Source organism: Daktulosphaira vitifoliae, unplaced genomic scaffold (assembly GCF_025091365.1).
Source record: "Daktulosphaira vitifoliae isolate Bord-2020 unplaced genomic scaffold, ASM2509136v1 Scaffold_2, whole genome shotgun sequence".
Taxonomy (NCBI): Eukaryota; Metazoa; Arthropoda; class Insecta; order Hemiptera; family Phylloxeridae; genus Daktulosphaira; species Daktulosphaira vitifoliae.
Window position 1 is genome coordinate 19,773,140 of NW_026099573.1, and position 25,787 is coordinate 19,798,926.

General features: G+C 26.3%; 2 protein-coding genes across 7 annotated transcripts in view; one reads left to right on the forward strand and one right to left on the reverse strand.

Annotated features, from left to right (window-relative positions):
- LOC126897754 (dynein beta chain, ciliary) overlaps positions 1 to 13,382 on the forward strand; it is a 56,048-nt gene extending 42,666 nt beyond the window's left edge. Inside the window, exons 58-80 of one of the 4 annotated variants that reach the window (XM_050671601.1) lie at positions 1,049 to 1,202; positions 1,762 to 1,904; positions 2,927 to 3,096; positions 4,348 to 4,486; positions 4,549 to 4,713; positions 4,797 to 4,990; positions 5,071 to 5,275; positions 5,351 to 5,438; positions 6,261 to 6,478; positions 6,539 to 6,709; positions 7,033 to 7,181; positions 7,244 to 7,411; positions 7,497 to 7,629; positions 7,784 to 7,927; positions 8,209 to 8,346; positions 8,411 to 8,636; positions 10,516 to 10,691; positions 10,748 to 10,990; positions 11,045 to 11,227; positions 11,288 to 11,461; positions 12,226 to 12,374; positions 12,497 to 12,629; positions 12,931 to 13,382. In XM_050671601.1, coding sequence (XP_050527558.1) covers positions 1,049 to 1,202; positions 1,762 to 1,904; positions 2,927 to 3,096; positions 4,348 to 4,486; positions 4,549 to 4,713; positions 4,797 to 4,990; positions 5,071 to 5,275; positions 5,351 to 5,438; positions 6,261 to 6,478; positions 6,539 to 6,709; positions 7,033 to 7,181; positions 7,244 to 7,411; positions 7,497 to 7,629; positions 7,784 to 7,927; positions 8,209 to 8,346; positions 8,411 to 8,636; positions 10,516 to 10,691; positions 10,748 to 10,990; positions 11,045 to 11,227; positions 11,288 to 11,461; positions 12,226 to 12,374; positions 12,497 to 12,629; positions 12,931 to 13,092 — 3,825 coding nt within the window. In that variant the 3' untranslated portion in view covers positions 13,093 to 13,382. Of the gene's footprint in view, positions 1 to 1,048; positions 1,203 to 1,761; positions 1,905 to 2,926; positions 3,097 to 4,347; positions 4,487 to 4,548; positions 4,714 to 4,796; positions 4,991 to 5,070; positions 5,276 to 5,350; positions 5,439 to 6,260; positions 6,479 to 6,538; positions 6,710 to 7,032; positions 7,182 to 7,243; positions 7,412 to 7,496; positions 7,630 to 7,767; positions 7,928 to 8,208; positions 8,347 to 8,410; positions 8,637 to 10,515; positions 10,692 to 10,747; positions 10,991 to 11,044; positions 11,228 to 11,287; positions 11,462 to 12,225; positions 12,375 to 12,496; positions 12,630 to 12,930 lie in introns of those variants that run through there. The other 3 variants (XM_050671602.1, XR_007702182.1, XM_050671603.1) reach the window with 3 other exon arrangements.
- Positions 4,638 to 23,884, reverse strand: LOC126897766 (ATPase family AAA domain-containing protein 3C-like). 3 transcript variants are annotated; one of them, XM_050671621.1, is made up of 9 exons: positions 23,267 to 23,884; positions 23,053 to 23,204; positions 22,803 to 22,956; positions 20,616 to 20,718; positions 20,309 to 20,556; positions 19,520 to 19,850; positions 18,962 to 19,123; positions 18,331 to 18,400; positions 4,638 to 4,730 (listed from the first exon to the last, which is right to left on the reverse strand). In XM_050671621.1, the coding sequence occupies exons 1-9, from the start codon at positions 23,401 to 23,403 to the stop codon at positions 4,696 to 4,698; spliced, it is 1,392 nt and encodes a 463-aa protein (XP_050527578.1). In that variant the 5' UTR covers positions 23,404 to 23,884; the 3' UTR covers positions 4,638 to 4,695. The 3 variants fall into 3 exon arrangements, with proteins under 3 accessions (XP_050527578.1, XP_050527577.1, XP_050527579.1); XM_050671620.1 differs by lacking the exon at positions 4,638 to 4,730 and adding an exon at positions 13,281 to 13,497 and having other exon boundaries at positions 18,327 to 18,400; XM_050671622.1 differs by lacking the exon at positions 4,638 to 4,730 and adding an exon at positions 13,388 to 13,497.
- Between the last annotated feature and the right edge of the window lie 1,903 nt (positions 23,885 to 25,787).

Sequence of the window (25,787 nt, forward strand, 5' to 3'; positions counted from 1 at the left end):
TTATATTGATATGTTCATTTTTGAAAACGTTACGGCACATTTTAGTAAAAAAAATTGAAAAATTTTCGAAAATTAGCGATTTTTAAATTTGTAATTTTTTTGGAGGTTTCCCCCATTTACGGAGAACGGGGGGATTTTTTTCAATTTTTGAGGGTAATGTCTTCGACTAGATACGATTTGTGATCTTTTGACGTATCGTTGAAAGAAATCCGTTCGGTGAGAGCTGAGAAAAAGTGGTAACAGACACAAAAAAAAACATATTATAGTAAAACATATTATAGTAGATGCTTCGCATCGAAGCTAAAATGTACGCACAGTTAGATTTCGTTTAAATCATATTATTAGGAGCAAATAAGGTGAAACGGTGTAAGTATGATTTTCGAGAAAGTGTGTCTGTTACACTTTTGGACATGACAAAATGTTGATTATTCATTAGAAAAAATTTTATCATAATGTAATGTTGTCCTATTTCAACAGTTCACAAATAGTGATAGTAAAAAGAAAAACATATTACTCACATTTATCTCACTTCACATTAATAAAAAATATACTTTTAATGTAATCTAATAATGCATTAATTATTTTTAAAAAAATAACGCAAAATATATATTCAAAAAAGTTATTAGATTTGTTAAAACATTGTTAACCACTATGTATAAATAAATTTAAATTTAAAAAGTATACATAACAATAGTTATGGGGATACCATAATTTTTTTCAAAAAATAAATAAATAACCTCCCTCTTTTTTTTGGAAGAAATATTTTTGGAAATTCTTGGAGTTATTTTAGAACTATATATTTTAAATTTTTTCCAAAATTCAGTGAAATTGGCTTAATTGAAAAAATGGTACAAATACTAGGGTTTAACATCTTGTGTTTAGATAAATAGGTTTATTCGTTTTATCAACTACAAATGAAAAGTGTTTAAGTATACATCAAGGGTAAAATAATGATAAAAATTATAATAATTTTTATAATATTATATAAAATTAGCTTTATGTAAATTATTTAAAGCTTTATGGATGTACAAAAATATGAATTTCATAGATTATGATGGCCAAAGTGGACAGCTTTTTGGATTTATTAATAAATTACGATAAAGAAAACATCCATCCTGAAGTAACAAAAGCCATAAAGCCATACTTAAAAGATCCAGAGTTTGAGCCTGAATTTGTAAAAACAAAATCTGCCGCTGCTGCAGGTTTACATTATTTATACGTTATGATATTATATAATACATTATATAAACATTATACAAGAAATATGAATTATATTTTGATGAATTTGAGTAGGATAGCAAAATTGTCATTCGTTATATTATTTTAAGAATAAAAGTTAAAGTAGTAACGAAATTTATATTACAAATCAGAGAGTTGTTACATTTTAAGTATTTTTAATTGTTTCTGACCAAAAAGTTAATAGCAATAAGTTGATAGTTAAAGTATAAATTATTGTAAACGCCAATAATGAAAGATAACTGATCTTTAAAAACTTTTTTTTATATAAATTATAATTACACCATTGACCGTTTTTTGATCATATCTCTCTATTAATATGAATAATGTATATGTATATATCTAAAGTGAGATATATCGTTTACAATAATATATCAAAAAGTCAATTTTTCAAAATTTGTTTTAGAACGACAATTTGCTATCTAACCATCGATGTTTAATAACCAATTTTTTTAATATTTAATACAAATATTTTATAAATTTACAATAAATAATTAACTGATTTGTATTATTCAATAAAATTAGGTCTTTGTGCTTGGGTTATAAATATAATCAAATTTTATGAAGTATACTGTGACGTAGAGCCAAAAAGAATAGCTCTTTCTCAAGCTAATGCAGAATTAGCTCAAGCACAAGAAAAATTGTCTATCATAAAGAAAAAAGTTGCCGTATGTAATTTTTATTTATGCATAATTTCCGTTATCTGGCTCAGTAATTTGATAAATTTATATTTAATGAAATATCCATCATACATTTTCAATGTTCGGCGCTAATTGGTTCAACTATTTATTATATCAATCATACGTTAATATATTTTTTCAATAACTTCAATTGATTATACTACTATTATGGATACTTTGATTTATACTTCAACAACATTTATGATTCTAAGTTTATAAATAATTTATTATTAGAATTGAAACTCAAAAGAACTTTGACTTTATGTATTTAATTATATAACCGAATAAATTTCTTTTTAATAATAATTATTAATAACACAGACCCAACTTTGATGGGTCACAGCACGATGGGTAAGCGGCAAAGTTGGGTCGTAGAATTATAGATGATATTTTACAGTTTTATCATCACTATCATAAGAAACGCTTGAGCGAATATGTTAAATTTCATAATTTATATATTTGTTATCTTACAATTCCTATGATTTAAAATTTCACTCAAACATTAAATACTTTTCAAATTACTTGCTTAATTAAAAATTTATTTCAAAACTATTTATTTGCTTTGATCGGGGATTTTTTATGTAGAACAATGGGCGAAACAATCGTTTTTATTATTATTGTACTACACTTAAAAAACTTTAATTTGTAATAGGTTAAAACTTCCAACTTCTGGAAAATTTTCAAAAATTAAATTAAAAAATCTTTTTTATACATGCGTGGATGATCTCTTTTAAATCTTGTACTTATGTTTTTATTGGATTTTTACAAATAGCATACCAAAAAAAAAAACTTAATGGCTTTTGTATATTTTATTATACATTATTCCCAGCATATATGCAGAAAATTTATTCATGAGTTTGATATACAGATTGATCTCAAATTAATTCGGCAGTGATATTAGTTAACGAGTGACAGATAACGGAAAAATTAGTAGATTAACTAAGATGATTCGGTCTTCTTCGAAATTTATATTAATAATTTCTAATTTCATGACATTATATCTGATTTAGTCATTGGAAGAACAGTTATCAAAACTGACTGCAGACTTTGAACAGGCTACATCTGAAAAATTACACTGTCAACAAGAAGCAGATGCCACAAATAAAACAATAGCATTAGCTAATAGACTGATTGGTGGTTTAGGATCTGAAAATGTTCGTTGGGCAGAAGCTGTCTCATGGTATATCCTTATTCTTCGCGCAGAATAAGTTTTAAAAATATATTTGATCATTAATTTATTATGTATGGTCAATATTATTAATATAAAACTAAACATTTCATTCTTTTAATTTTGCAAGATAAAAAAAATCCCAAAATATAAGAAAAATTGACTTTTTTCAATATTTCATAAAAATAAATATAGTTTAAAAAAACTATATTTATTTTTTACTTTTTAGTTTTATGTTATGATAGTAGTTACTATCAATATCATGGTTGTAACGGGTAACGGGAAATCAGGGTTTGATTCCGGGGAGGTAGTCTAAGAAACGGCTCCCACATCCAAGGAAAGCAGCAGAGCGCAAATTACCCACTCCCGGAACATGGAGGTAGTGACGAAAAATGACGATACTGGATTCATCCTTTGTAATCGGAATGAATGAGTTCTATATTTTTAAATAAGAATAAAGTGTGTTAATATATATTTTTAATAGTAATTAGAATATATATATATACATGTAGAGCGACTTAAGTACGTAAACGTAAAATGCACTAGGTATAGCCGTGTTTTGTGGGCAGTCGGGTCGGACTAACGTTAAACCTGAGGTATAAACGGCGGTAGGAATATATACGTAAGCCGTATGCTCGCGGATGATAATGGTCACTCAAAATAAAAATTTGTTTATATATATATAATATTGATGACAAGCACGCGTGTACGGGTACGATAACCAAAAATAAATTTATACAGAGGAATAGTGTTACCGACGTGTGATGAGCGAGGCATGGGGTGGGGTGAATGCGTTATGACAGTCTAGTCTAGACGACGGAATATGCGATAACGCGTGGCATTTTGAGAGTTACAAACATACATACATACATACATACAGGTGAAACTAATATAAGCGTGTTAAAAAAACGATCAGTTTTACATTCTTCTATTTTCCTAACATAACATGCTACAAAGGATGGTGACCTCTTTCACGTGTTATAGAGTCAAAAAATGTTCATGGGTAGGTCAATAGTGGACGGGATGGGTATTATAGTCGGCTGCACCAGAGACAAGACAACGATAATAAGGAAAATACAAGAGAAATCTCGTTAGGTATTATAACCAGGATCCTGTGTGTCAAAACAAACATTTCTACCCACTTGGCCAGGCCGAACTTTTATATAATTAATTAATTTATATCTTTAAAACATTTCATCTTTGTCAATAAAAAACGTTGGGTTTGGTTTATATATATATTAAATATGTTTTAATTATTTATAGTTTTATGCAACAAAGTACAACTCTTCCAGGAGATATTTTACTAATTACCGCTTTTATATCTTACGTTGGATGTTTCACTAAATACTACAGATTAGAACTTCTACAAAAAATATGGACTCCTTATGTCAAAACATTAAACGTATATTATGATAAAACACAGTTTTTTAATATGCAAAAAAAATAATCGTCTATAATTTTTAGCCTTCAGTTCCAATAACAGAGGGTCTTGATCCATTATCTTTATTAACTGATGATACACAAATTGCAATCTGGAATAATGAAGGACTACCAAGTGATCGTATGTCAACAGAAAACGCTACTATTTTAACTAATTCAGATCGATGGCCACTAATGATAGATCCACAAGTAAACTTCAACAATATCTATAATCATAAAAGTTTAATTAGAACAAAACAGTTTTTAAATAACATCTGATTTCAATTCTATAGCTTCAAGGTATAAAATGGATTAAACAAAAATATGGTGATAGTTTAATAGTTTTAAGACTTGGTCAAAAAGGATGTATGGATGAATTAGAAAATAGCATAACTCTAGGCTATACAGTACTAATAGAAAATATTGAAGAAAACTTAGATCCTGTGTTAGATTCTTTATTAAGTCGTAATCTTATTAAAAAAGGAAAGTAAGTAACAAGTAGTTTTAAGTTAATAATAAGTATAAATTATCATCAACAATGTTGAGAAATTACTCGTAATTTTCAAGAGCTATAAAAATGGGTGATAAAGAAATAGAATACAATTCAAATTTTCGATTACTCCTCCATACAAAACTTGCAAATCCACATTATAAACCTGAAATGCAAGCTCAAACAACTTTAATAAATTTCACAGTTACCAGAGATGGTTTGGAAGATCAGTTATTAGCTGAAGTAGTAAAAGCAGAAAGACCTGATTTGGAACAACTTAAAGTATATACTAACAATAAATATATAATAATTGTAATATATTCAGAGTATAATATTAAAACATATTTTTGTTACAAGGCTGAATTAACAAAACAGCAGAATGATTTTAAAATTATGCTAAAGAAGCTAGAAGACGACTTACTTTCACGATTATCTTCAGCAGGAGGTTCGTAGAAAACAATAAATAGATATTGTCGTACACCTGTTTTATCTGGCTTTGACACCAAAACACACACACACAAACAAAAGAGATATACTTTTTAATATATTAACAGCGTTTCATTGGCTATTCCCGAGTACTCTTATCAAAATACGCTACTAAATTCAATGCTCTCTAGTTAGTGAGCCACTATAGGGGTAGCCTGTAGTCCCAATCCAACCCAACCAATCATAATTGTTTAAAGGCGATTTCTTATTGAGCATCAGTACAACTATTTTTTCACTGTACCAACTAGCCCACCGTTAGCCCAGATACTAGCCAGCTTATGTACTAATTATTGGGATAGGCGGAATGATTAGTGATCCGACCTTAAATTCAGGCGCACACACGAGATAATTATTGTAATAAAAATGAAATTTAATAAAATATAATAAGTCTTTGGAACGGTTCTAAATAGATTAATTCCAAATATATAATGGTAACACACATGCACAAAATGATAAAACAGTAACAAATACACAATTTCATTAATCCAACCTAACCGTACGAATACAAAAATTAACGTTTTTTTTAAACGTCGACAGAGACTATTATGATCAAATCACCACCCCTTTTCATAATTTGGTCCAAATTTTTATAGTGTATAGTTCCTTACTAATTTATTTAAATTATTTGCTATTTCTCTTATTCATTATAATTTTTGTTGACATGACCATAATAAATGTTTAAGGTTTTACCATAATTATTGTAACAAATTTTAATCGTATATAAATTAATGATATTTTTTCCTTGATCTAATAAAAAAACAAATTTTCTTTTAATTCTTAGATGATATACTAAGTGATACCGCATTAGTGGAAAATTTAGAAACAACTAAACGCACTGCTGCAGAAATACAACATAAAGTAGCCGAAGCTAAAATTACATCAGAAAAAATTGACGAAGCCAGGGAACATTACAGACCAGCAGCATCCAGAGCAAGTTTATTGTATTTCATACTCAATGAGTTAAATACTATTAATCCAGTTTATCAATTTTCACTTAAGGTTTTTATTTGAATTATTTATTTATAATAAGTAAAATATAATAATTACTGATCTTTGCAGGCATTTTGTGTAGTATTTCATAATGCGATTGAAAAATCACTATCAGCTAAAGAGGTAGCCCAAAGGGTAATAAATTTAATAGATTGTATTACCTACTTTGTTTTTGTGTACACGTCTAGAGGACTCTTTGAATGTGACAAGCTAATTTTTGCTTCTCAAATGACGTTTCAGGTAGTTACTTATAAAATGAGCACTTTTTAGAGAGTATAAATTTAAATGTATCTGCATCAAATTATGATGATTGTTTTATAAATAGCTTAATTTTTTATTTTAAATTCTAAAAAATCTTATCATCTTGGTTCATATAGTGGCGTAATTTGGAGTTAATTCTGAATGGAATTTACATGAGAAAATTTTCACTACTAATCCAAACAAAAAAATTGTCTCTTCACCATATAAATAAATTTTGTTCTTAGAATCTACCCCGTCATCCCACCTTAATAATCATCTCTGGGTTCATTTTAATTCATGAATTATGTACATTTTTATGGTAGATACTGTTAAGAAATGAAGAAATATTACCTCAAGATTTGGATTTTTTCTTGCGTTTTCCAACTGCTCAACATATAAGTAGTCCTGTGGACTTTTTGTCGAACTCTAGTTGGTCAGGCATAAGGAGTTTGTCGAGCAAAGATGAATTTAGGTATTTCAATTGAACAAAATTAATGATTCTTTATTAAATACTTAACGAGAATATATTTGAAGAAATTTGGATCGGGATATAGAAACATCGCCGAAAAGATGGAAGAAATTTATAGAAACCGATTGCCCTGAACGTGAAAAATTTCCTCAAGAATGGAAAAATAAAATTTCATTACAAAGATTAATGATGATGAGAGCATTAAGGCCTGATCGAATGACATATGCCATGTCGTAAGTTTTTGTGTTGAGATAATATTACTTATCTAAATTGATGAAAATATTAATGTAATTTTAATTAAATCGAATAATCTTTTAGAGTTTTTATTGAAGAAAAACTTGGATCTAAATATGTAGAAGGTAGAAGTATAGATTTTTCAAAATCTTTCGAAGAGACATGTCCAACAACACCAATTTTCTTTATATTATCACCAGGAGTTAATCCTTTAAAAGTAATTTGTATAAACTGTATTTTTATAATTTTTCCTCAAAAATGAACCATTACACATATTAATTATCAATAAATTTAAATATTACAAAAGTGATTTATTTTAAATTGTTAAGATTTTTATATGTAGATGTTAAATTAGATTATACACTTGATAGGATGTTGAAGATTTAGGTCATAAACTTGGAATATCAAGCGCGCAAAAAAATTTCCACAATGTTTCCTTAGGACAAGGTCAAGAAGTAGTTGCTGAAAATGCAATGGAAATTTCAGCAGCTCAAGGACATTGGATTGTTCTTCAAGTACCGTATAATTTATACAAACTCATGAAATAAAAAATATTTTTTAGGTTAGATGATAAATGCCTATGATAAAAAATAACTAACCATGACTATAATACATTTTGTATAAATTACAATCAATGTCGTTTGAAAAATTTGATTATTACCTTTATAGCAGTGGTTAGGAGTTTTAATGCTAGACGTTGATCATTCACTAATTTTATATTTTCAGTTAAAAATAAATTTTATGTTTAACATGTCTAAGTCACTTGACTTCTATATTAAACTGCATATTATTTTAGAATATACATTTGGTCAAAAAATGGTTACCAACATTAGAAAAAAAAATGGAATTGCTTGGTAATACGGCACATCCGAACTATAGATTATTCTTAAGTGCAGAACCAGCTGCTACATCTTCAGCGCATATTATACCCCAAGTTAGTAAACGAAAATAAAATGATATTATAACAAGAACTTAATGATAGTTTTTATAATACTTAGGGGATTTTAGAGTCTTGTATTAAAATAACTAATGAACCTCCAACTGGTATGCAAGCAAATTTACATAAAGCGCTAGATAATTTCAATCAGGAAACTTTAGAAATGTCTTCTAAAGAAGCTGAATTTAAAGTTATATTATTTTCATTATGCTATTTTCATGCTGTTGTCGCTGAACGTAGAAAATTTGGCGCACAAGGTTGGAACAAAATTTATCCGTTTAATGTTGGTAAGTATAACGTAATATATTTTAATAATAACACCTTAGACATAAAAGTATATTAATGAAAGTTCTGCTCTAAATAAATAGTACAATATATTTTTCATAACAAAGTAGTTGTCAATAAATACAGTAGACTTTTTTATGTGACATGTTCCCATTTCAAATTTTTTTATACAGTAGGCTTATAAAGCTTTAAAAATACTAAAAGTTTTAATTGACACTTTATAAAGCAAAATAAAAAGTGCATTATTTGTATTATCAATTTCAAAAGAACTCATTGTAGTTGCGATAAATATAGATTGTAATATAAAAGTGAAAAAAACTACTATTGTTTAACACATAATAGTAAAATATATATCTACACATGGAAATTTTGCTTGGTTAGAGAAATAATAACAATTTTTACTAGTAAATTATCTAAAGTTAGATTTTTAATAGCGCTTAGATATTTAAATTTAGATAGTTGAATACCTAAGAGTTCATAAATATTTATTTTATACTTGTATACCTCGTATTTTATAACTTGTAGTATATCAATAGAAGCTTAACCAGAGAATTTTTCGCGTTATTATTTTAGCTAGTTATGAATTTTACAGTGTTGAGAAGGAACTGGTTCCAAAAGGAACGGATTCCTGGAACGAGTTCTTTTTGAAGGAACGATGCTAGGAACTGCTTCCTTTTAAAATAAAGGAACGAGGAAAATGAACAAATTCCATTTTTTAAGGAACGTGAACGGAAATTACAGTTCCTAAAATTTTTTATAAACATGTTTTAGTGTAGTTTTCTTCGTATCTAGACATTAAAATATTAAGGTATTTTTAGTTGACTTTTGACAATGGAAGTCCCCTATATACCCAGCCGAGATCGTAGGCTGTTTAAATGAATCAATTGACTATAAATAGAGTTATTATCACATGTAGGTATACAGTAAATATTTAATATACAGGGTGTTCAATAAGTCAGGAAACGGGTTTCTATTGTTCTCATTGTTTGTAACAATTGTATGTGTACATACAGGGTGTTCAGTAAGTCAGGAAACGGGTTTCTATTGTTCTCATTGTTACAAACAATGAGAACAATAGAAACCCGTTTCCTGACTTACTGAACACTCTGTATATTAAATAATGCACCAAATATTATCGTCGATTCTTGTTAACTAATATATGTTATGGGTTTTGGGTTTTCTGATTTATTATTTCTAATTTATATGTAGACAATAGACATTGGTCGCGTTGACACAAGTCGTTAGCATTTACTACCTGCTTATAAATATAATTTTCGAATACTTTTAAATAAGGAATACTACAAATTTGTTTTGTATTCGACTGCTGATGAAAATCATTGATGACCGTTATCATGATCTCATTACCACAATTTTTTAAATAACTTGGTTACATAAAAGGAACGAAGAGTGGAACGAGTTCTTATTTGGAGGAACTGGATCTGGAACAAGTTCCTTCTTAATATAAAGAACTAGGATCTGGAACGAGTTCATATTTTAGAAAATGAACGGGGAACGGAACGAGTTCCATTTAAAAAGGAACTTTCCCAACACTGATTTTACACTTGTTAAAAAATTTTTAAGATGACTCAATAAAATTTTATTAATGCATGAATTTATTCAATATTCAAAGTTTTTTCAAATTTCAATAAATCAAAATTTATGATGTTTTAATTTTCTGTACACCTTAAGACTCGAGAGAATGAAAATATACTGTATATCATAATAACATATAGTTAAAATAACTATACCAGTATTCGAATTTTAAATATTATATAATATTCAAAATACAGACTAGTTTGAATAACTTGATTATTAAAATAGATAAATATCATTGTTTAGAAATCACAATCTACTAACTAATTTAATTCATATTGTTATCAGGTGATTTAAACATAAGCGTCAGTGTTCTTTTTAATTATTTGGAAGCTAACAACAAAGTTCCTTGGGAAGATTTGAGATATTTATTTGGTGAAATTATGTATGGGGGTCACATAACAGATGACTGGGATAGAAAATTATGTATTTCATATTTAGAAGAGTTAATGCAACCAGATCTTGTAATGAAAAAATATCAAACATTTTCGAGATAATTTTCGAATAATTTTTACCACAGGTAGATGGTGATCTTTATTTAGCTCCTGGATTCCCTGCACCTCCAAATACAGATTATCAAGGCTATCATACTTACATCGATGAGGTTTTACCCTCTGAAAGCCCAGTTCTTTATGGATTACACCCTAATGCTGAGATAGGTTTCATGAGTACTACATCCGAAAATCTTTTTCGTACGGTTTTTGAAATGCAACCTAGAGAAGCCGGTGCTGTTAGTGGAACAAATGTTACAAGAGAAGATAAAGTGAGTTTATAGTTTATATTTGAATTAGTTCAATATTTTTATTATTTTTGTTAGGTAAAACAATTAGTTGATGAAACACTAGAAAAATTACCAGAGGAGTTTAATATTAATGAAATGATGAGTAAAGTGGAAGAAAGAACTCCTTATGTAATAGTTGCTTTTCAAGAGTGCCAGAGGATGAATTATCTCACTAGTGAAATGAAAAAATCTTTAAAAGAATTAGAGTTAGGGTTGAAGGTAAATAATTAAAAATAAAAAAACAATACTACATTATTATTTATGAAAAATGTTCATTAGGGAGAACTGACAATTACTTCAGACATGGAAATTTTAGAAAATGCTCTTTTTTTAGATCAAATTCCTTCGGTATGGTTAGATAGAGCTTATCCATCACTACTTGGTCTTGGATCATGGTTCTCAGACCTTTTACTCCGAATTAGAGAGTTGGAGACATGGACAACGGATTTTGTGGTAATTCAATAAATAATTATAATAGAATGTATATATTTAAATTAGTATTACCTTTAAATTTTAAATATCTTTTAAAATTCGTACAGTAAAATGGCGTGAACAGGAGTGGATCGGATCAAATTAAAAATAATTTGTTTAAAAACACTACAGCTTTATTAATACTTAAACTATTAATACTTAAACTATTAATACTACACATCGTCATTTCTTCAATTTAATATTATTGAAAAGACAAAAAAATGTGTTTCTGTTGACACCCTAGTTAATATTCACCCTATTTTAGAGTATTTTAAATGATATTGGTACTTCTTTCTTTACTTGTTAACTAAACAAGTAAACATTATATTTTATGTGTATAAAACGTATTTTAATATATTAAAGTGTTTTAAAATTTTATATTAATTGAAAAATAATTTTTTAGAAATACAAAAAATTATTGTCATATTGAAATATTAAGGAAAACATATGAATTATTAAAGTCCTAACTCAATTTAAGTATTATAATGTTACTTGATTTTTATTGGACCGTTAGTTAAATAAATAATAAAATTAATTTTAAAAAAATCTCTGTTTAAAAATATAAATGTTTACTAAAATCACTTAATTATTTAATTATGAATCATTAAATTACAAATGAAATTTTCTTGTACCATTATGACTATTTGTATTCTCGTAGCTCTCATGCTGTGAATAATAGAATAAATTAATTTTCATAAGCCTAGATACAGAATTTTGGAAATAATAAATTCTCATTAAATTTGTAGTTACCTTCATCGGTTTGGTTATCGGGATTTTTTAATCCTCAATCATTTTTGACAGCAATAATGCAAAGCACTGCACGTAAACATGAGTTACCCCTCGACAAAATGTGTCTTCAATGTGATGTGATGAAAAAACATAAAGAAGAATTCAGGTATACATTAAATAAAAAAATTTAATTAAACATTTAAAATAAACTTTTAAACTTCATTTTTTATCGATACTCTTCAATTTTTGTCATTTATATTGAATCAAAATTTTCTTCTTATATTTTAGTGGAGCAGCGAGAGATGGTGCTTATATTCATGGACTTTTTATGGAAGGTGCTAGGTGGGACATTTTGCAGGGAGTGATTATGGAATCAAAACTTAAAGAATTATTTCCACAAATGCCTGTGATAAATGTTCGGGTGTGTATATTTTAGTATTTTCCTTATTAAGTCTTCCAATCCCAAAAATTTATGTGATTTTTTAAATCCATCGAAAAACTTTTATTTTTAAAATTAACATTTTTACTAGTAATAGATTAATTATTTTAATCATAAATGGAGATAAAAATAGAAATGTCATCATAAACAAATCACTCAATTTATTTATATTACACATAGGAAAATAAATCTTTAAAGTTTAAAATTATTTTACAATACTTATTTGAGTATAAACTAACTAGTTAAATTCCAAAATTTAAAATTTATACTTATGAATTTTCAGGCTATAACTCAAGATAAACAAGACTCACGAAACGTTTATGAATGTCCAGTATATAAAACTAGAACTAGAGGTCCAACTTATGTCTGGACTTTTAACTTGAAAAGTAAAGATAAACCATCAAAATGGACATTAGCTGGAGTAGCACTGTTATTGCAACTTTAATTTTTGTATTTATTTTAATATTAAGAATAGGCTTTAAGTAGGAAAAATGAATAATCTTTATTTTAAATGCAATGTTAAAATTTCTTCTGATTTAAAAATAAAATTATAGTTTTAATTTAACAAACTAAATCTAAAAAATTGCAAATTTATTTTGCGTTGAGTGATTTATTAAAAACTATTCATACAATTAAATCACGTTCGTCAAATTATTATTAATATAAAATTAGAATACACTATAAAGGTGTTAATACTACAGTAATTAATTTTTATATTTATTAAAACTCATATTTTGTTTCTTCAATTTTAAAATAAAACTTCACCATAAAACAATTTTTGTATAAGCCTTTGTATTCATTGTCATAATATCTTACGATTTTGCAAAACTCATCCGATACTAGTCTTAAACTATGAAAATAAATTATTATATCAATTTATCGACTTAAAATGAATTTCAGAATTTTAGAACAGTTTCAAAAAAAATATTCTTAAGCATACATTCAAGTTGTAGAAAACTAAGACTTGATCCAAAAACTTTCATAAATAGCTAATATTCGTGAAAATTTAAGAAACATTCTTACATATGCTACAGTAAACTTAATATGATAAGTCACTGATTATCTAAAAAAACTATTGAAAATTTAAAATATTTGTAAATAAAAAATTTATTTGGTTTAAAATGTCTAAAATGTGGTAAAAAATTTTTTTTTTTCATCGAAGTTAAAAAACTTTAAATTAAATTTTCTTAAATGAGAATCCTTAACTTTAACTTAATATGATATAAAAAAAAAAAAATTTACAAAAAATTTTTTTTTGTCAGATCAACCGTTTATCTGTTATAATATGTAAAGTTAACTGATTTTAGTCCGAAATTTTATTTTTATATTACTGTTAAATACAGTAGTCTTCAATTTTTTATGCAGTCACAAAAACCAATTTTTATTTGACCAAAATATGACAAATACAATAAAATGGTAAGATACACCCAAAGAAAAACCTCAATCAATTTTGATAGAGAAATTTTATCAAGGGTTTATGATAATGTTTTATTAATACGAACAAAATAATTATTCTTATGCATAATTATTGTTCAAGATAAGAAAAAAAATCATCATATTGATAAATATATCATAGATTCAATAGTAATGATATATTTATCAAATTGAACAATGGATTTATTATATAGATCGAGGTTTTTCTCTGGGTATAGCAAACGTTTTTTTGAAAATTACCATGATATTTTCGTTATGGAACAAGATTACTGCTGCTACCAATGTTATAAAACCAAATCAATAATAATTTTTTACTTGAAATCTATACATTAAAACAATTAAAAAAGCAATGGATTGAACGAAAAAATAAAATTGTTTGTAATTTGTTCTTCTATCATATTATCAAGTTAATTATAGGGGTTTCTGTATAAGGAAATTTAATTTAAGAATTTTTATCCCTGAAAGGGTAAAAAAAAGTTATTTAATTAAATATTACTTTAAAGTTTTTTATAGCTAATATTTTGTCTCATTACAAAATTTAAACATTTTTCAATGGTTTCTGAGAAAATTAATGTCTTACTAGATTTATATCGTTTGGTAATGTAGTAATAAGTTATTACAATATTTTGTATCAATAATACAGGACATCGGTAATTTTTTAGTATATACACCGAAAAAAAATCTTGTTAAAATCAACAAGTTTATTATTGATATAGAGCCGACTATATTTTTGGTTAATGGAATAAAAAATGTATCTAGCAAACATATATTTTATTATAATTAAATATTCCAGTAATAAAAATATGATTGATCAATAAAAAAAGAAATTGTCGGCTGTAATTTTTTTTTCCAGTGTGATTCAAGTTTCTTTTTTTATTACATAGTTTTTGAGACAATGAATAATTAGTAATATGATATACAATACATAATAGTGTTAAATGTACCACAAGTAGGATGTGATGAAATAGACAAGGAAGTGTTTTGGAGAGAGATGTATGAGATGATGCAGGGAATACCTGGCAATGAGTATGCAGTAATAGGCGGAGATATGAATGGACATATAGATAACGAGAGAAAGGTATATGAAAGAGTAAATGAAGGGTATGGTTTTAGTGGAATGAATGAGACTAGATAAAGAATTTTTGGATTTCGCAGTATTATATAATCTTGCTGTGGTTAATATTTACTTTAGAAGGAAGGAAGAACATTATATAACATATAAGAGTGGGAGAAATAGATTACAGATTGATTATTTTATGTGGAAGAGAGAGAGCATAAAGCGAGTAAAAGATTGTAAAGTTATCCTAGACGAGAGTGTAACTTCACGACATAGACTCATGCTAATGGAGTTGTGGTGTAGTGAAAAGGGAATATAAAAAAAAAAATATGAGAAAAATTGAGGATCCTATGGTAGAAATTGAAAGGGGAAAATGAAAAAAAGTTTTTAAAGACAGTAAAAGAGAACAATGTCGAATGTCGAAGGAGACATAAATTATGTGTGGAATAGATTTGCTAGTTGTGTAAAGAATACAGCAAAGGTAATTGTTGGTTTTAAGTATTTAAGACAGTTGTGCAAAAGAACGGTGGTATTGATGAGAATGTAAGACATAGAATTAAGTGCGGGTGGCTGAAATGGCGAAAAGCATCTGATGTGTTATGCGATAAAAGAATTCCAATGACACTGAAAGGTAAGTTCTATAAAACAACTATGAGACTAGCTATGATGTATGGTTCAGAGTAACAGAGGTTGACAAGAAAGTAGAGCAGAGAATGAAAATTGTATAGATAAGAATGGTTAGATTGATGAGTGGAGTGACTAAAGAAGATAGGATAAAAAACGAACATATAAAAAAGTATAGGTGTGGTGCCAATCGTGGATAAAATAAATTTAGATGGTTTGGTCTTGTTATGAGGAGAGAGGAATCAGAAGCTGTAAGAACAGTTACAACAATAAATGTTGGAGGAAAATGAAGTAGTGTATGACCAAAAAGATATGGAGGGATGTTATTGAATGCGATATGAGCACGGATGAAGTGAGGGTAGATGATGTTAAAGATCGTGTCAAGTGGAAGTTTCGGATAAGGGTAGCCAACCCCAAGTAGTTGGGATAAAGGAGAGAGAAAAGAAGAAGAATATATATATACATAATATATAATAATATAATAATTAAACAATAAAATGTTTGTAAAATTTGAAAATATAATTGTTATTAAAAAATATTTTGTATAACTTACAAGACCTATTCGCCTAATTTAATCGATTTAAGACGTTTAAATTTGAGTTTCAAAACAAAAAAAAACGCTGAAATTTCAGTAAATTTTTTTGTATAACTTACAGTAATGAAGTTGTAATTAAAATATAGATAATTTTGTGAAAAATAAAATATATCGATTTTTTTCGTTGAGTGACAATTGACCGACAAAAGTGCAATTACGAAAAAAAATATACATAAAGCTAAAAAATTTGGAAAAAAAAGAGTATATAATGATTTAACTGTATTATTATAACGTAATTTTAAATTATTAATTATCTCAAAATCTAGATGTGTTAGAAAATATCTAAATCCTGGTTCAAAATCATCGTCAAATTTTTTACAGAATTTACCTAAATATTATAGATAGTGGAATTTATTATTATTTATTTATTTTTTTTGATCTAGGTAATTGATACTAGAGAACGGTTATAATTATTATTTTTATTTATTGTATCTGTTGTTTGTTTTAAAAAACCTAAACTGACCCGAGAATAAAAAATGTCATTTATTTTTTGAGTGCAGTAAAGAATTAATATAAATTTTTCTTTTCGTTACTATTCATTATACAAATAATGCAGTTTGTTTTATCATGAAAAATTATTTATGTTTATTATAAAATAAATGAATTGAACATAATGGAAATAAAATATTTTTTTTTCTATTTTCGTTCAATTAAATATCTACTTATGTACCACATTTAATAATTTTGTAACACTTAAGTAAGGTCGTGGCACAGTTGGGACAAATATAGATAATATCTGAAAGTGGTTAAAATCACTACCATAAGAAACGCTTCAAATCAAATCTGTTTAATTTTAAGAAATTGATGGATTATATTATTAACTATTTCTCGTTCAACTTCGAATGACATTTACACATAGAAGATAGGTCGTTGGGACAAATTTTTTTTTAAACTTATAGTATGTAACATGAAGTTTAATTTAACATTATTTAAAAAACGCAGTATTACCGGAACATTTTCAAAAGTTATGTTGAAAAAGTTCTACTTTTTATTCGTATGGTTCAAGTTTTGAACGCCCTCTGTATAAGGAGAAATTACCCGATTTAAAAAAAAGTGTATAGGATAAAAGGGATATACATAATATATTTAGAAACAAAAATGTGTATTGATACATACATTTTTCAAAAAGTTATAGCAATTTAAAGTTGAAAAAAATAAACTCGAAAATTTTAACACAAAAATTCATAAAAATTGTTGGACTCATTACTAATGCAAACCTTTATAAGGTATTTTAAAATAAACAAAAATAAATAAAATTTGAACACAAAAATAGCATGTATTTTAACTACGGCAGCCATTTGCATGTATAAAAGATAAGTCATCCTGACAATTTTTTTTTTTTTATTTAGAATACATAACATAAGCTTTAATTTAATATTTGTTTAAAAGACGCAGTATTTCCGGAACATTTTTAGAAGTTAAATAGTAATTTTGACTTTTGTAAAAAGGTTGCTATTTTGAATCCCCCAGTAGGTATTTACCGGGTCAGAATTTCAAAAAAATGATATCAAATAAAAGGAAAATTTCTAAAGTTTCTATTTAAAAAAAGTGGAAAAAAATGTCAACATTTACCGGTTTTAAAAATTGTAAGTTTTTTGGGGGATATTCTCCATTTAGAGAGAACGAGAGAATCTTTTTAATTTTTAGGGAAATGTCTTCAATTAAATACGATTTGTGATATTTTGACATATGGTTGAAAGAAATGGGTTCGACGAGAGCTGAGAAAAGTGACAATAGACATAAAAAAAAAACAAAATTAATACCATCTCAGTTTTGTATCGAAGCCAAAAAAATGTTTAAATAGTCTCATTATAAGTGGTATTTATGTTATGAATTAAAAACTGTTTTTACGTAATACTAATTTATTTAACACATTTAAGGATTAGAAAAAAACATGTCACGAGATTGTAATAAAATATGGCTATCATTAAATTAAAATTTACCCAACATTTTCTACCAACATATTTACTTACGAATATTACTTTCAAATAAACTCTGAAGTATACTTTTTGGTCCATTTGCTTTCATTTGTGATTCTTGCATCTGAATTAACACAACATTTTTATTATATTATTTTTATAGACTGGTCAATTCGTTAATTAAATTTTGTTTATTACATGGCAGAAATTAAAAACCCTAACAAACATTATTTATTAATATATAAGAACCATTAATTTTATAATTACTACTTTTTCCAGTTATAAATAATGTATTATACTATACAATTATTAAATGTAACACGAACTTTTTTTCTATTCGTATAGTAGGATCCATAGTGCTTAAATATAAAATATTCTAACTGAGTTTAATTTAATTTAATTTTACAAGTTTCCATTTTCATAGATAGATGATAATACATCAACTTTTATAGAAATATGTTTTTATTACAGCAATGAAAATTTTTTATAAATTCAAACAAAAAAAAAATTCCTAGGTTGTTGTAGTATTACTTGCCTCAATTATATTAACAAATACAAAACTTAAATATTGTAAAAACCTCCGTACACTTCTCCTAAGTTATCCTGATAATTTTTTTTATTTTACACAGATGACTTTGTAATTAATGTATAACAAAAAAACTTTAATCTATTATCAACTTGTTACTTTTTTACTAATATTCTCTTGTTTGGTTGTTTCTTTTTTTAAATTGCTTGATTTATCTTTTAAATTATCGTTTTCTAGCTTTGATATTTCTATAGTTTTCACTTTGTTAGAGGTATCCACATTGGTTGCAAATGACATTTTATTACGATGAATTATGGCATTCTATATAAATAATTTTAGGTTAATGATCAATTACTATTACGGGCATAATATAGAAACAATATATTGGATTTGACTGTTAAATTAGAAAAATAAATGAAAAATACAATCCATTGAAAATTTATTAGAAAAGGTTCAGTGAGAGGAAATGTGTGTTTTTTTCTTGATAATAATGAAATACACAGGGATAATTTTTTAGAAACCTTTGTAGTTTTAACCTTTTAATTATAAATGTTAGCTTCATTCATAAGTTGAAGATAAGAATGAAAAAATAAATATAGTAATCAATAAATGCAGAACCCATTCTTTAAACCTTTTCCATTGGATTAGATAAAAGATAGGTCGCTAGTTCTATGTATCAAATTTTCGTATATAAGAGTTAAGTATGAAATATGTTACCTTTATTATCTGCGTGTCTGCAGCTACCTTACATATTTTTAGAATTTCCTCTTGACAACATTCCATTCTATTTTTATGTAAAACAATTTTCCACGATAAAACCAAATTTTCAATTTCTTGACATGTCATAGTATCTGTCAATACACTTATTTCTTTACAGAGGTTCTTAGACAAATTGAAGTCCATGGGCAAATGTTTTGTTATAAAATAGTCTAAAACTGCCTCCCGAAATTTAATGTCAGGAAGTGGTACTTCTATTATATCAGATATTCTAGAATAAATAGCACTATCTATGTTTGTGATCTTTTTCGTTATTAACAAAACCATTAAACTGAAATTATTAAAAGACCTTGTGATCATGATTCATTATGTACAATAATGATTGAAATTATTTTTAACCGATTAAAACAAAAATATTTCATTTTTTAAATCTTAGGAGATTATATTCGTATTTTTTTACCATAATCGAAATCAAATAAAATTACCGAACCGCCATTTCAATAAATTCTACTTTAGATAATCAAAACCAAAATCTATTTTTATCATTTATTTTAATAACCAATTGAAATTCAAAAAAATCTATACCTAAAGTAATACCAAATTTTTTTTATACATAATATAACGTTGTATAAAATCAACTATTCCTAAAAATTGTGTATAATCAACTTTTACATTAATTTAAAAGACCCGAATAACAGTAATTTATTTTAATTTTCAAAGTTTATAAACTAAAAATAATTTAATATGTGATTGTTTTCTAAGAAAATATGTTGATAATTTGTAACTTACGTTCTAGATGGCTGAATAATTTTGTTTAAAAAATTATTCGTAGCTATTTTTAAAGCATAACTTTTACTATCTGAGTTACGGCTGTCTAAAAATTCGTCAGCTTCGTCTACAACTAATAATGTAGGTTTGTTACGTTTTTCAATCCAGTTAAATAATCTTTGAACATGAAAGGAAGCATCAAATCCTAACGAAGCTACATCTAAGCCCGATATTAATGCATAGTTCATATCAACATTAAGTGCAAGTTTCTAATGGAAGAAAAGGTATCTGTTTTATAAAGTTAATATATCATTGCAGAAATTCATACTTTAGCCAATAATTTTTTTCCATTTCCTGGTGGTCCCCAAATCATTAAGTTTCTAAAAGTATCATTGCTACTTTTCATTATATAGGTCGCATCCACTATATTTCTAAAAAGAATGTAAAAAGTTAAAAGATCGATATTTTTTTTTGACACCTTTACTCATTAAATCATGTATTGAATGAGCACGAATATATATATTCATAAATTATAAATTTAATAGATTTATAATCAAATTGTAATGACTAGTGAAAAATAACAAAAAAGTTACTTAAATTATGTGAATGTTAATAAGTATTTTTATGGAAACATTTATACAATTATGTTTTAAATCGATAATTTAATTATAAAATTTTGTATACTTCTTGTTCATATTCAAAGTTTTTATATATTGTTCATTAAAAAAAAAAATAGATTTGTTCTTAGATTGAAAAAGTTCCAACCTGAATATTTTAGCTCTTCAGAATTTTAAAAAAAAGGTTATTTTTATTGCATTTAACAACTTTAGTAAACACTTAAATAATAATGAGACACTAAAAATTAAATGATTGAGAAACGAGCATATACGAGAGAGTATAGGTGTATCGCCAATCGTGGATAAGATCAGAGATAATGGACTTAGATGGTTTGGTCATGTTATGAGGAGAGAAGAATCGGAAGCTGTAAGAAAAGTTATAAAAATGAATGTTAAAGGAAGAAGAGGTAGAGGAAGACTAAAAAAAAGATGGAGGGATGCTATTGAATGCGATTTAAAGACAGCTGATGTGAGCGTAGATGATGTAAGAAATCGTGTCAAGTTTAGGAAGTATAGGATAAGGGTGGCCAACCCCAAGTAGTTGGGATAAAGGAGAAGGAAAAGAAGAAGGAGAAAATGATTATTCTTATTTGTGCTATAATATTANAGGGATGCTATTGAATGCGATTTAAAGACAGCTGATGTGAGCGTAGATGATGTAAGAAATCGTGTCAAGTTTAGGAATTATAGGATAAGGGTGGCCAACCCCAAGTAGTTGGGATAAAGGAGAAGGAAAAGAAGAAGAAGAAAATGATTATTCTTATTTGTGCTATAATATATTATACTATAATATNATGATTATTCTTATTTGTGCTATAATATTAATAGTAACAAAAGAGTTAAAAAAATTTCTTAACTATCTGGCATTGTAATACAGATTTTAAATATTTTTAAAGTAATAATAATTTTAAAAAATTAACTTTGGTATACATTATATATATTTCTTGATTTATTAGTTATTTATTGTTTTTTAATTCATCATTTATCATATCTTATTAATATATCAACTTTATTTTTATTTAAATAAAAACATATTTTCAAGCTTTTAAAATAAAAAATTATCCAACTAACAAAATTACTAGTCAATAAAACATTTTATAGAACTAGTACTTAATATTATTAACGTTTTTCTAACTATACGATAAAATATGTGTGCCCGAAAAATGTCTATAAATATATTGTCATACCTACGCCTTTCTTCAAGTCTACATTTTAGAACAGTAATAACTTCCAAGATAATGAATGAAAAGTTGTACATGACCAGTCATTTTCTTAATCAGATCATTTTTTATTATAAAAGCTAGGTTAACATGTATNCCAGTCATTTTCTTAATCAGATCATTTTTTATTATAAAAGCTAGGTTAACATGTATACTGACATTAAAAAAAATTTTTTAAAAGTTTTTAAAGATGAATTAAAAAAGTAATTTATAACTGATATATCTAGAAATATATTATAATAAATATATCAACATAATTAATTTATTTGAATAGTGGTTAGTTTTAAAATAATCATCTTGTAGCTAAATTTTTATAAAGACCGTATTTAATAACAAGGAAAAACTGATTATAATCGGTTCTTTAGAAAAAAAAAATAGTATTTATTATTTTATTTTGAATTGTTTAAAAATATTGTTTGATAAATAATTTATACTTATGAAAAAATTCAGCGTAAACATTTGGCGAACACTAAATACAAATATATGCGAATATTCGAGTTGTAATGTTCATCTAGAAACAATTGCCTCCAACATTACTAACCAGACCACCAGATAAATGTAATAAGATAAACTATTTTTGCATTCTACTTTAATTTAGACTTTATAGAACAAAAAAAGTACAAAAAGACTTGACAATACTAAAAATAACAATCTTTTAAAAAATGTATAAAATCTCACGGGTACTTTGATTCCGCTTCATTAGGAAATCTTAAATCTTTCAACATTTTAATCTGTGTATAAAGCTTTTTGTTGTTCATCCATTTAGTTATCGGTCGCCGAAACGTATCATACATTGATGAACAAGAGGTTTCACGAACAAGTTTTGGTATTTCTAAAATTTATGTTTAAAATTATAGTAAAAAGTGCTAAAGTTAATACTATGTTTAATATTTTACAAACAAATTGTACTTCAATTGTACAAACGAACCCCATTTTTTTTTTATATATTTTGCAATATTCGTGGATTTCTTTAAAGAGTAAGATCCTACAACAAACGCTGTAAGATAACAACATAACGTAATTGCTTGCTCTCTAGGCTTAAGAATCCATCCTTCTACAATTTTATCTTTGAAACTTACCCTAAGTGAAAAAAAATGTTATCCATTAATATTTTAATAGTGTACATTATATTTTTTTACTACCCAAATTTAGCAGTCTCAAATAAGGTATTCTTTAGTACTGAATTATCGTCAGATTTCTCTGTTGTAGCATGTCCTAAAGGTACAAACTGTACTTTGTGTTCAACAGCGTTGGAAGACTTTACGATTTCAGCTAACATATTTGTTTTTTGTTTTTACTTAACCCAAATAGCTATTCGAAAACCATTTCTCATCAGTCAAAGGACACAAATTTATAAAAAAGTAAATCACCATACTAATATACTAACAAATACTTTTTTATAAATTGTTTATAGTTGTGTTTCTTATAGCAATATATTATACATAGTAAATAAAAAATAAATAAATCTAAAAGGTCATAAATAGCATCCAGATGAAATTTTTTAAATTATCTTTAAAAAATACTATACAGTATACAAGTAAAGTCCTTTATGAAACAATCCTTGAATTAGAGATATCTGTAATATCTAATTTAATTGTTTCATAATTGTTAAGATCCCAACTCAATGAAACCTTTCAGTTTCAATGCGTAACTGTAAAGTTATTGTAAATATATGAAACTTACATGGAAAGCCATGTTTTTGTTGGCTCAACAATACGTCAAAAAATTAAAAAACATATCTATTTGAAGCTATAATTAAAAAAAATTCCACTTAATCTCCAAAATAGAGGGGAAAGACCAAAAACTTACAGCTGTTATAAAACAGTCTATATTGATATTAGCTTCGATGCGAAGCTGAGAAGATATGGTTTTACTATGATGTGTTTTTTGTGTCTGTTACCACTTTTCTTCAGCTCTTATCGAACGGATTTCTTTCAACGATACGTCAATAGATCACAAATCGTATATAGTCGAAGACATTACACTCAAAAATTGAAAAAATTTCCTTCGTTCCCCGTAAATGGGGGAAACATCAAAAAAAATTTCAAATTTAAAAATCGCTAATTTTCGAAATTTTTCCAATTTTTTTTACTAAAAACTGCCGTAACTTTTTCAAAAATGAACATATCAATATAATTTTTTTTTATATAGATGCTTAATGTTTTTACCTATAATTTGGTATATTTTTTTTTATAAATCTGACCTTTTACCTGACCACAGGAGGGATTTAAAATGACAACTTTTTCACAAAAAATTTACTTTTTCAACTTAACTTTTGAAAGTGTTCCGGAAAGTCTGACACTTTTATATATATATCTTAAATTAAAGCTAATGTAATGTAATTTATTATTGAAATCAAAATTTCTAACTTTATTTTGTCTTAACGGTGAAAATAGTTACCGAATGTTATTTTTGTGTGAAAATTCTCGATTTTATTTTGTACATTTTTAACTTTATAATGCTATAACTTATTGAAAAGTGTATGGATCAACACAGTTTTTTTATGAGTAATATTATTTTTTAATAATATATCTTTCATTCGACATACTTTATCTTAATCAGGGTATTAATAAGGAAATAGCAGATCATATAGCTTTTGGAATAATCCACCAATTTTTTAAAATTTAACACTATCTAAAGATTTGCATCAAAGCATTTTTTTTTAAAATGATTTTAATTTCTGTGAGATATCATTATACTTGATCCAACTATGCCACGGCACCTCTTTACTGCGACCCCCCTGTGCTGGGTTTTTTTATTGTGACCCTTTATCTGCCCATATTTTTTAAGTGTATTACATAATTACTGAATAATTGCTTCATTTTAAATTATTAAAAATGAAATCTTGTTTAATATAGTTTATGATTAAAAAAAAAATTATTAATATATAACAGTTTTAGGACAAGTACTCTTTGTTAAGTATTTTAATACATAGAGTAGATATGTAGTGCAGGTAGATACAACTAGTATATTAATGTATGTTTATAACGAATTCTCACATTGTGATAATTAACCAATCTTTGTATTAAAAAGCTTATGACTTAAAAAGTACTTATCTTCAAGTTTATATCAACCTATTGAAATTTTCTGTAAAAAAAAACTAAAAATAGTTGTTTTTAAATTTCAGCATTTTTTATGTTTCTCTCAGAAGTATGCCGTCCTAATTGTGACATTGATTATTGTCGACTAGTGACTAGTAGTTCGCGTTATAGTTGACTATGTGTCTTAAAAAAAAAAAAGAAGGTTAAATATATAATTGTCGATATTTTATCATGAATAATGGAGTATAGAAATGAGATAGAATCATTGAGTTATTTGAATTTGTTTAGCTACAAGGTGAAAAATAAAAATATACGGTGTATGAACATGAATCTATTTGTTAAAATGAAATGACTACATATGGTTTTTTGTAAAATGTAAAGTGATGGGAAATTACACACGGATGATACAAACCCGAATAATATTAATTCTACTATGATATGTGCAATGGTATTGGGGGAAGATTTTATGACTCTTGATATTTTTTTTTATCGATTTTAGTGTATATAGGAAACAATGTGTGTTTACGTAAAATTCAACTGTTTGATTGTTGGGCGCCAAGCTTTAATAGCTGAATTATTTTTTATATGAATGATATATACAAATAAAACATTTACGTTACAC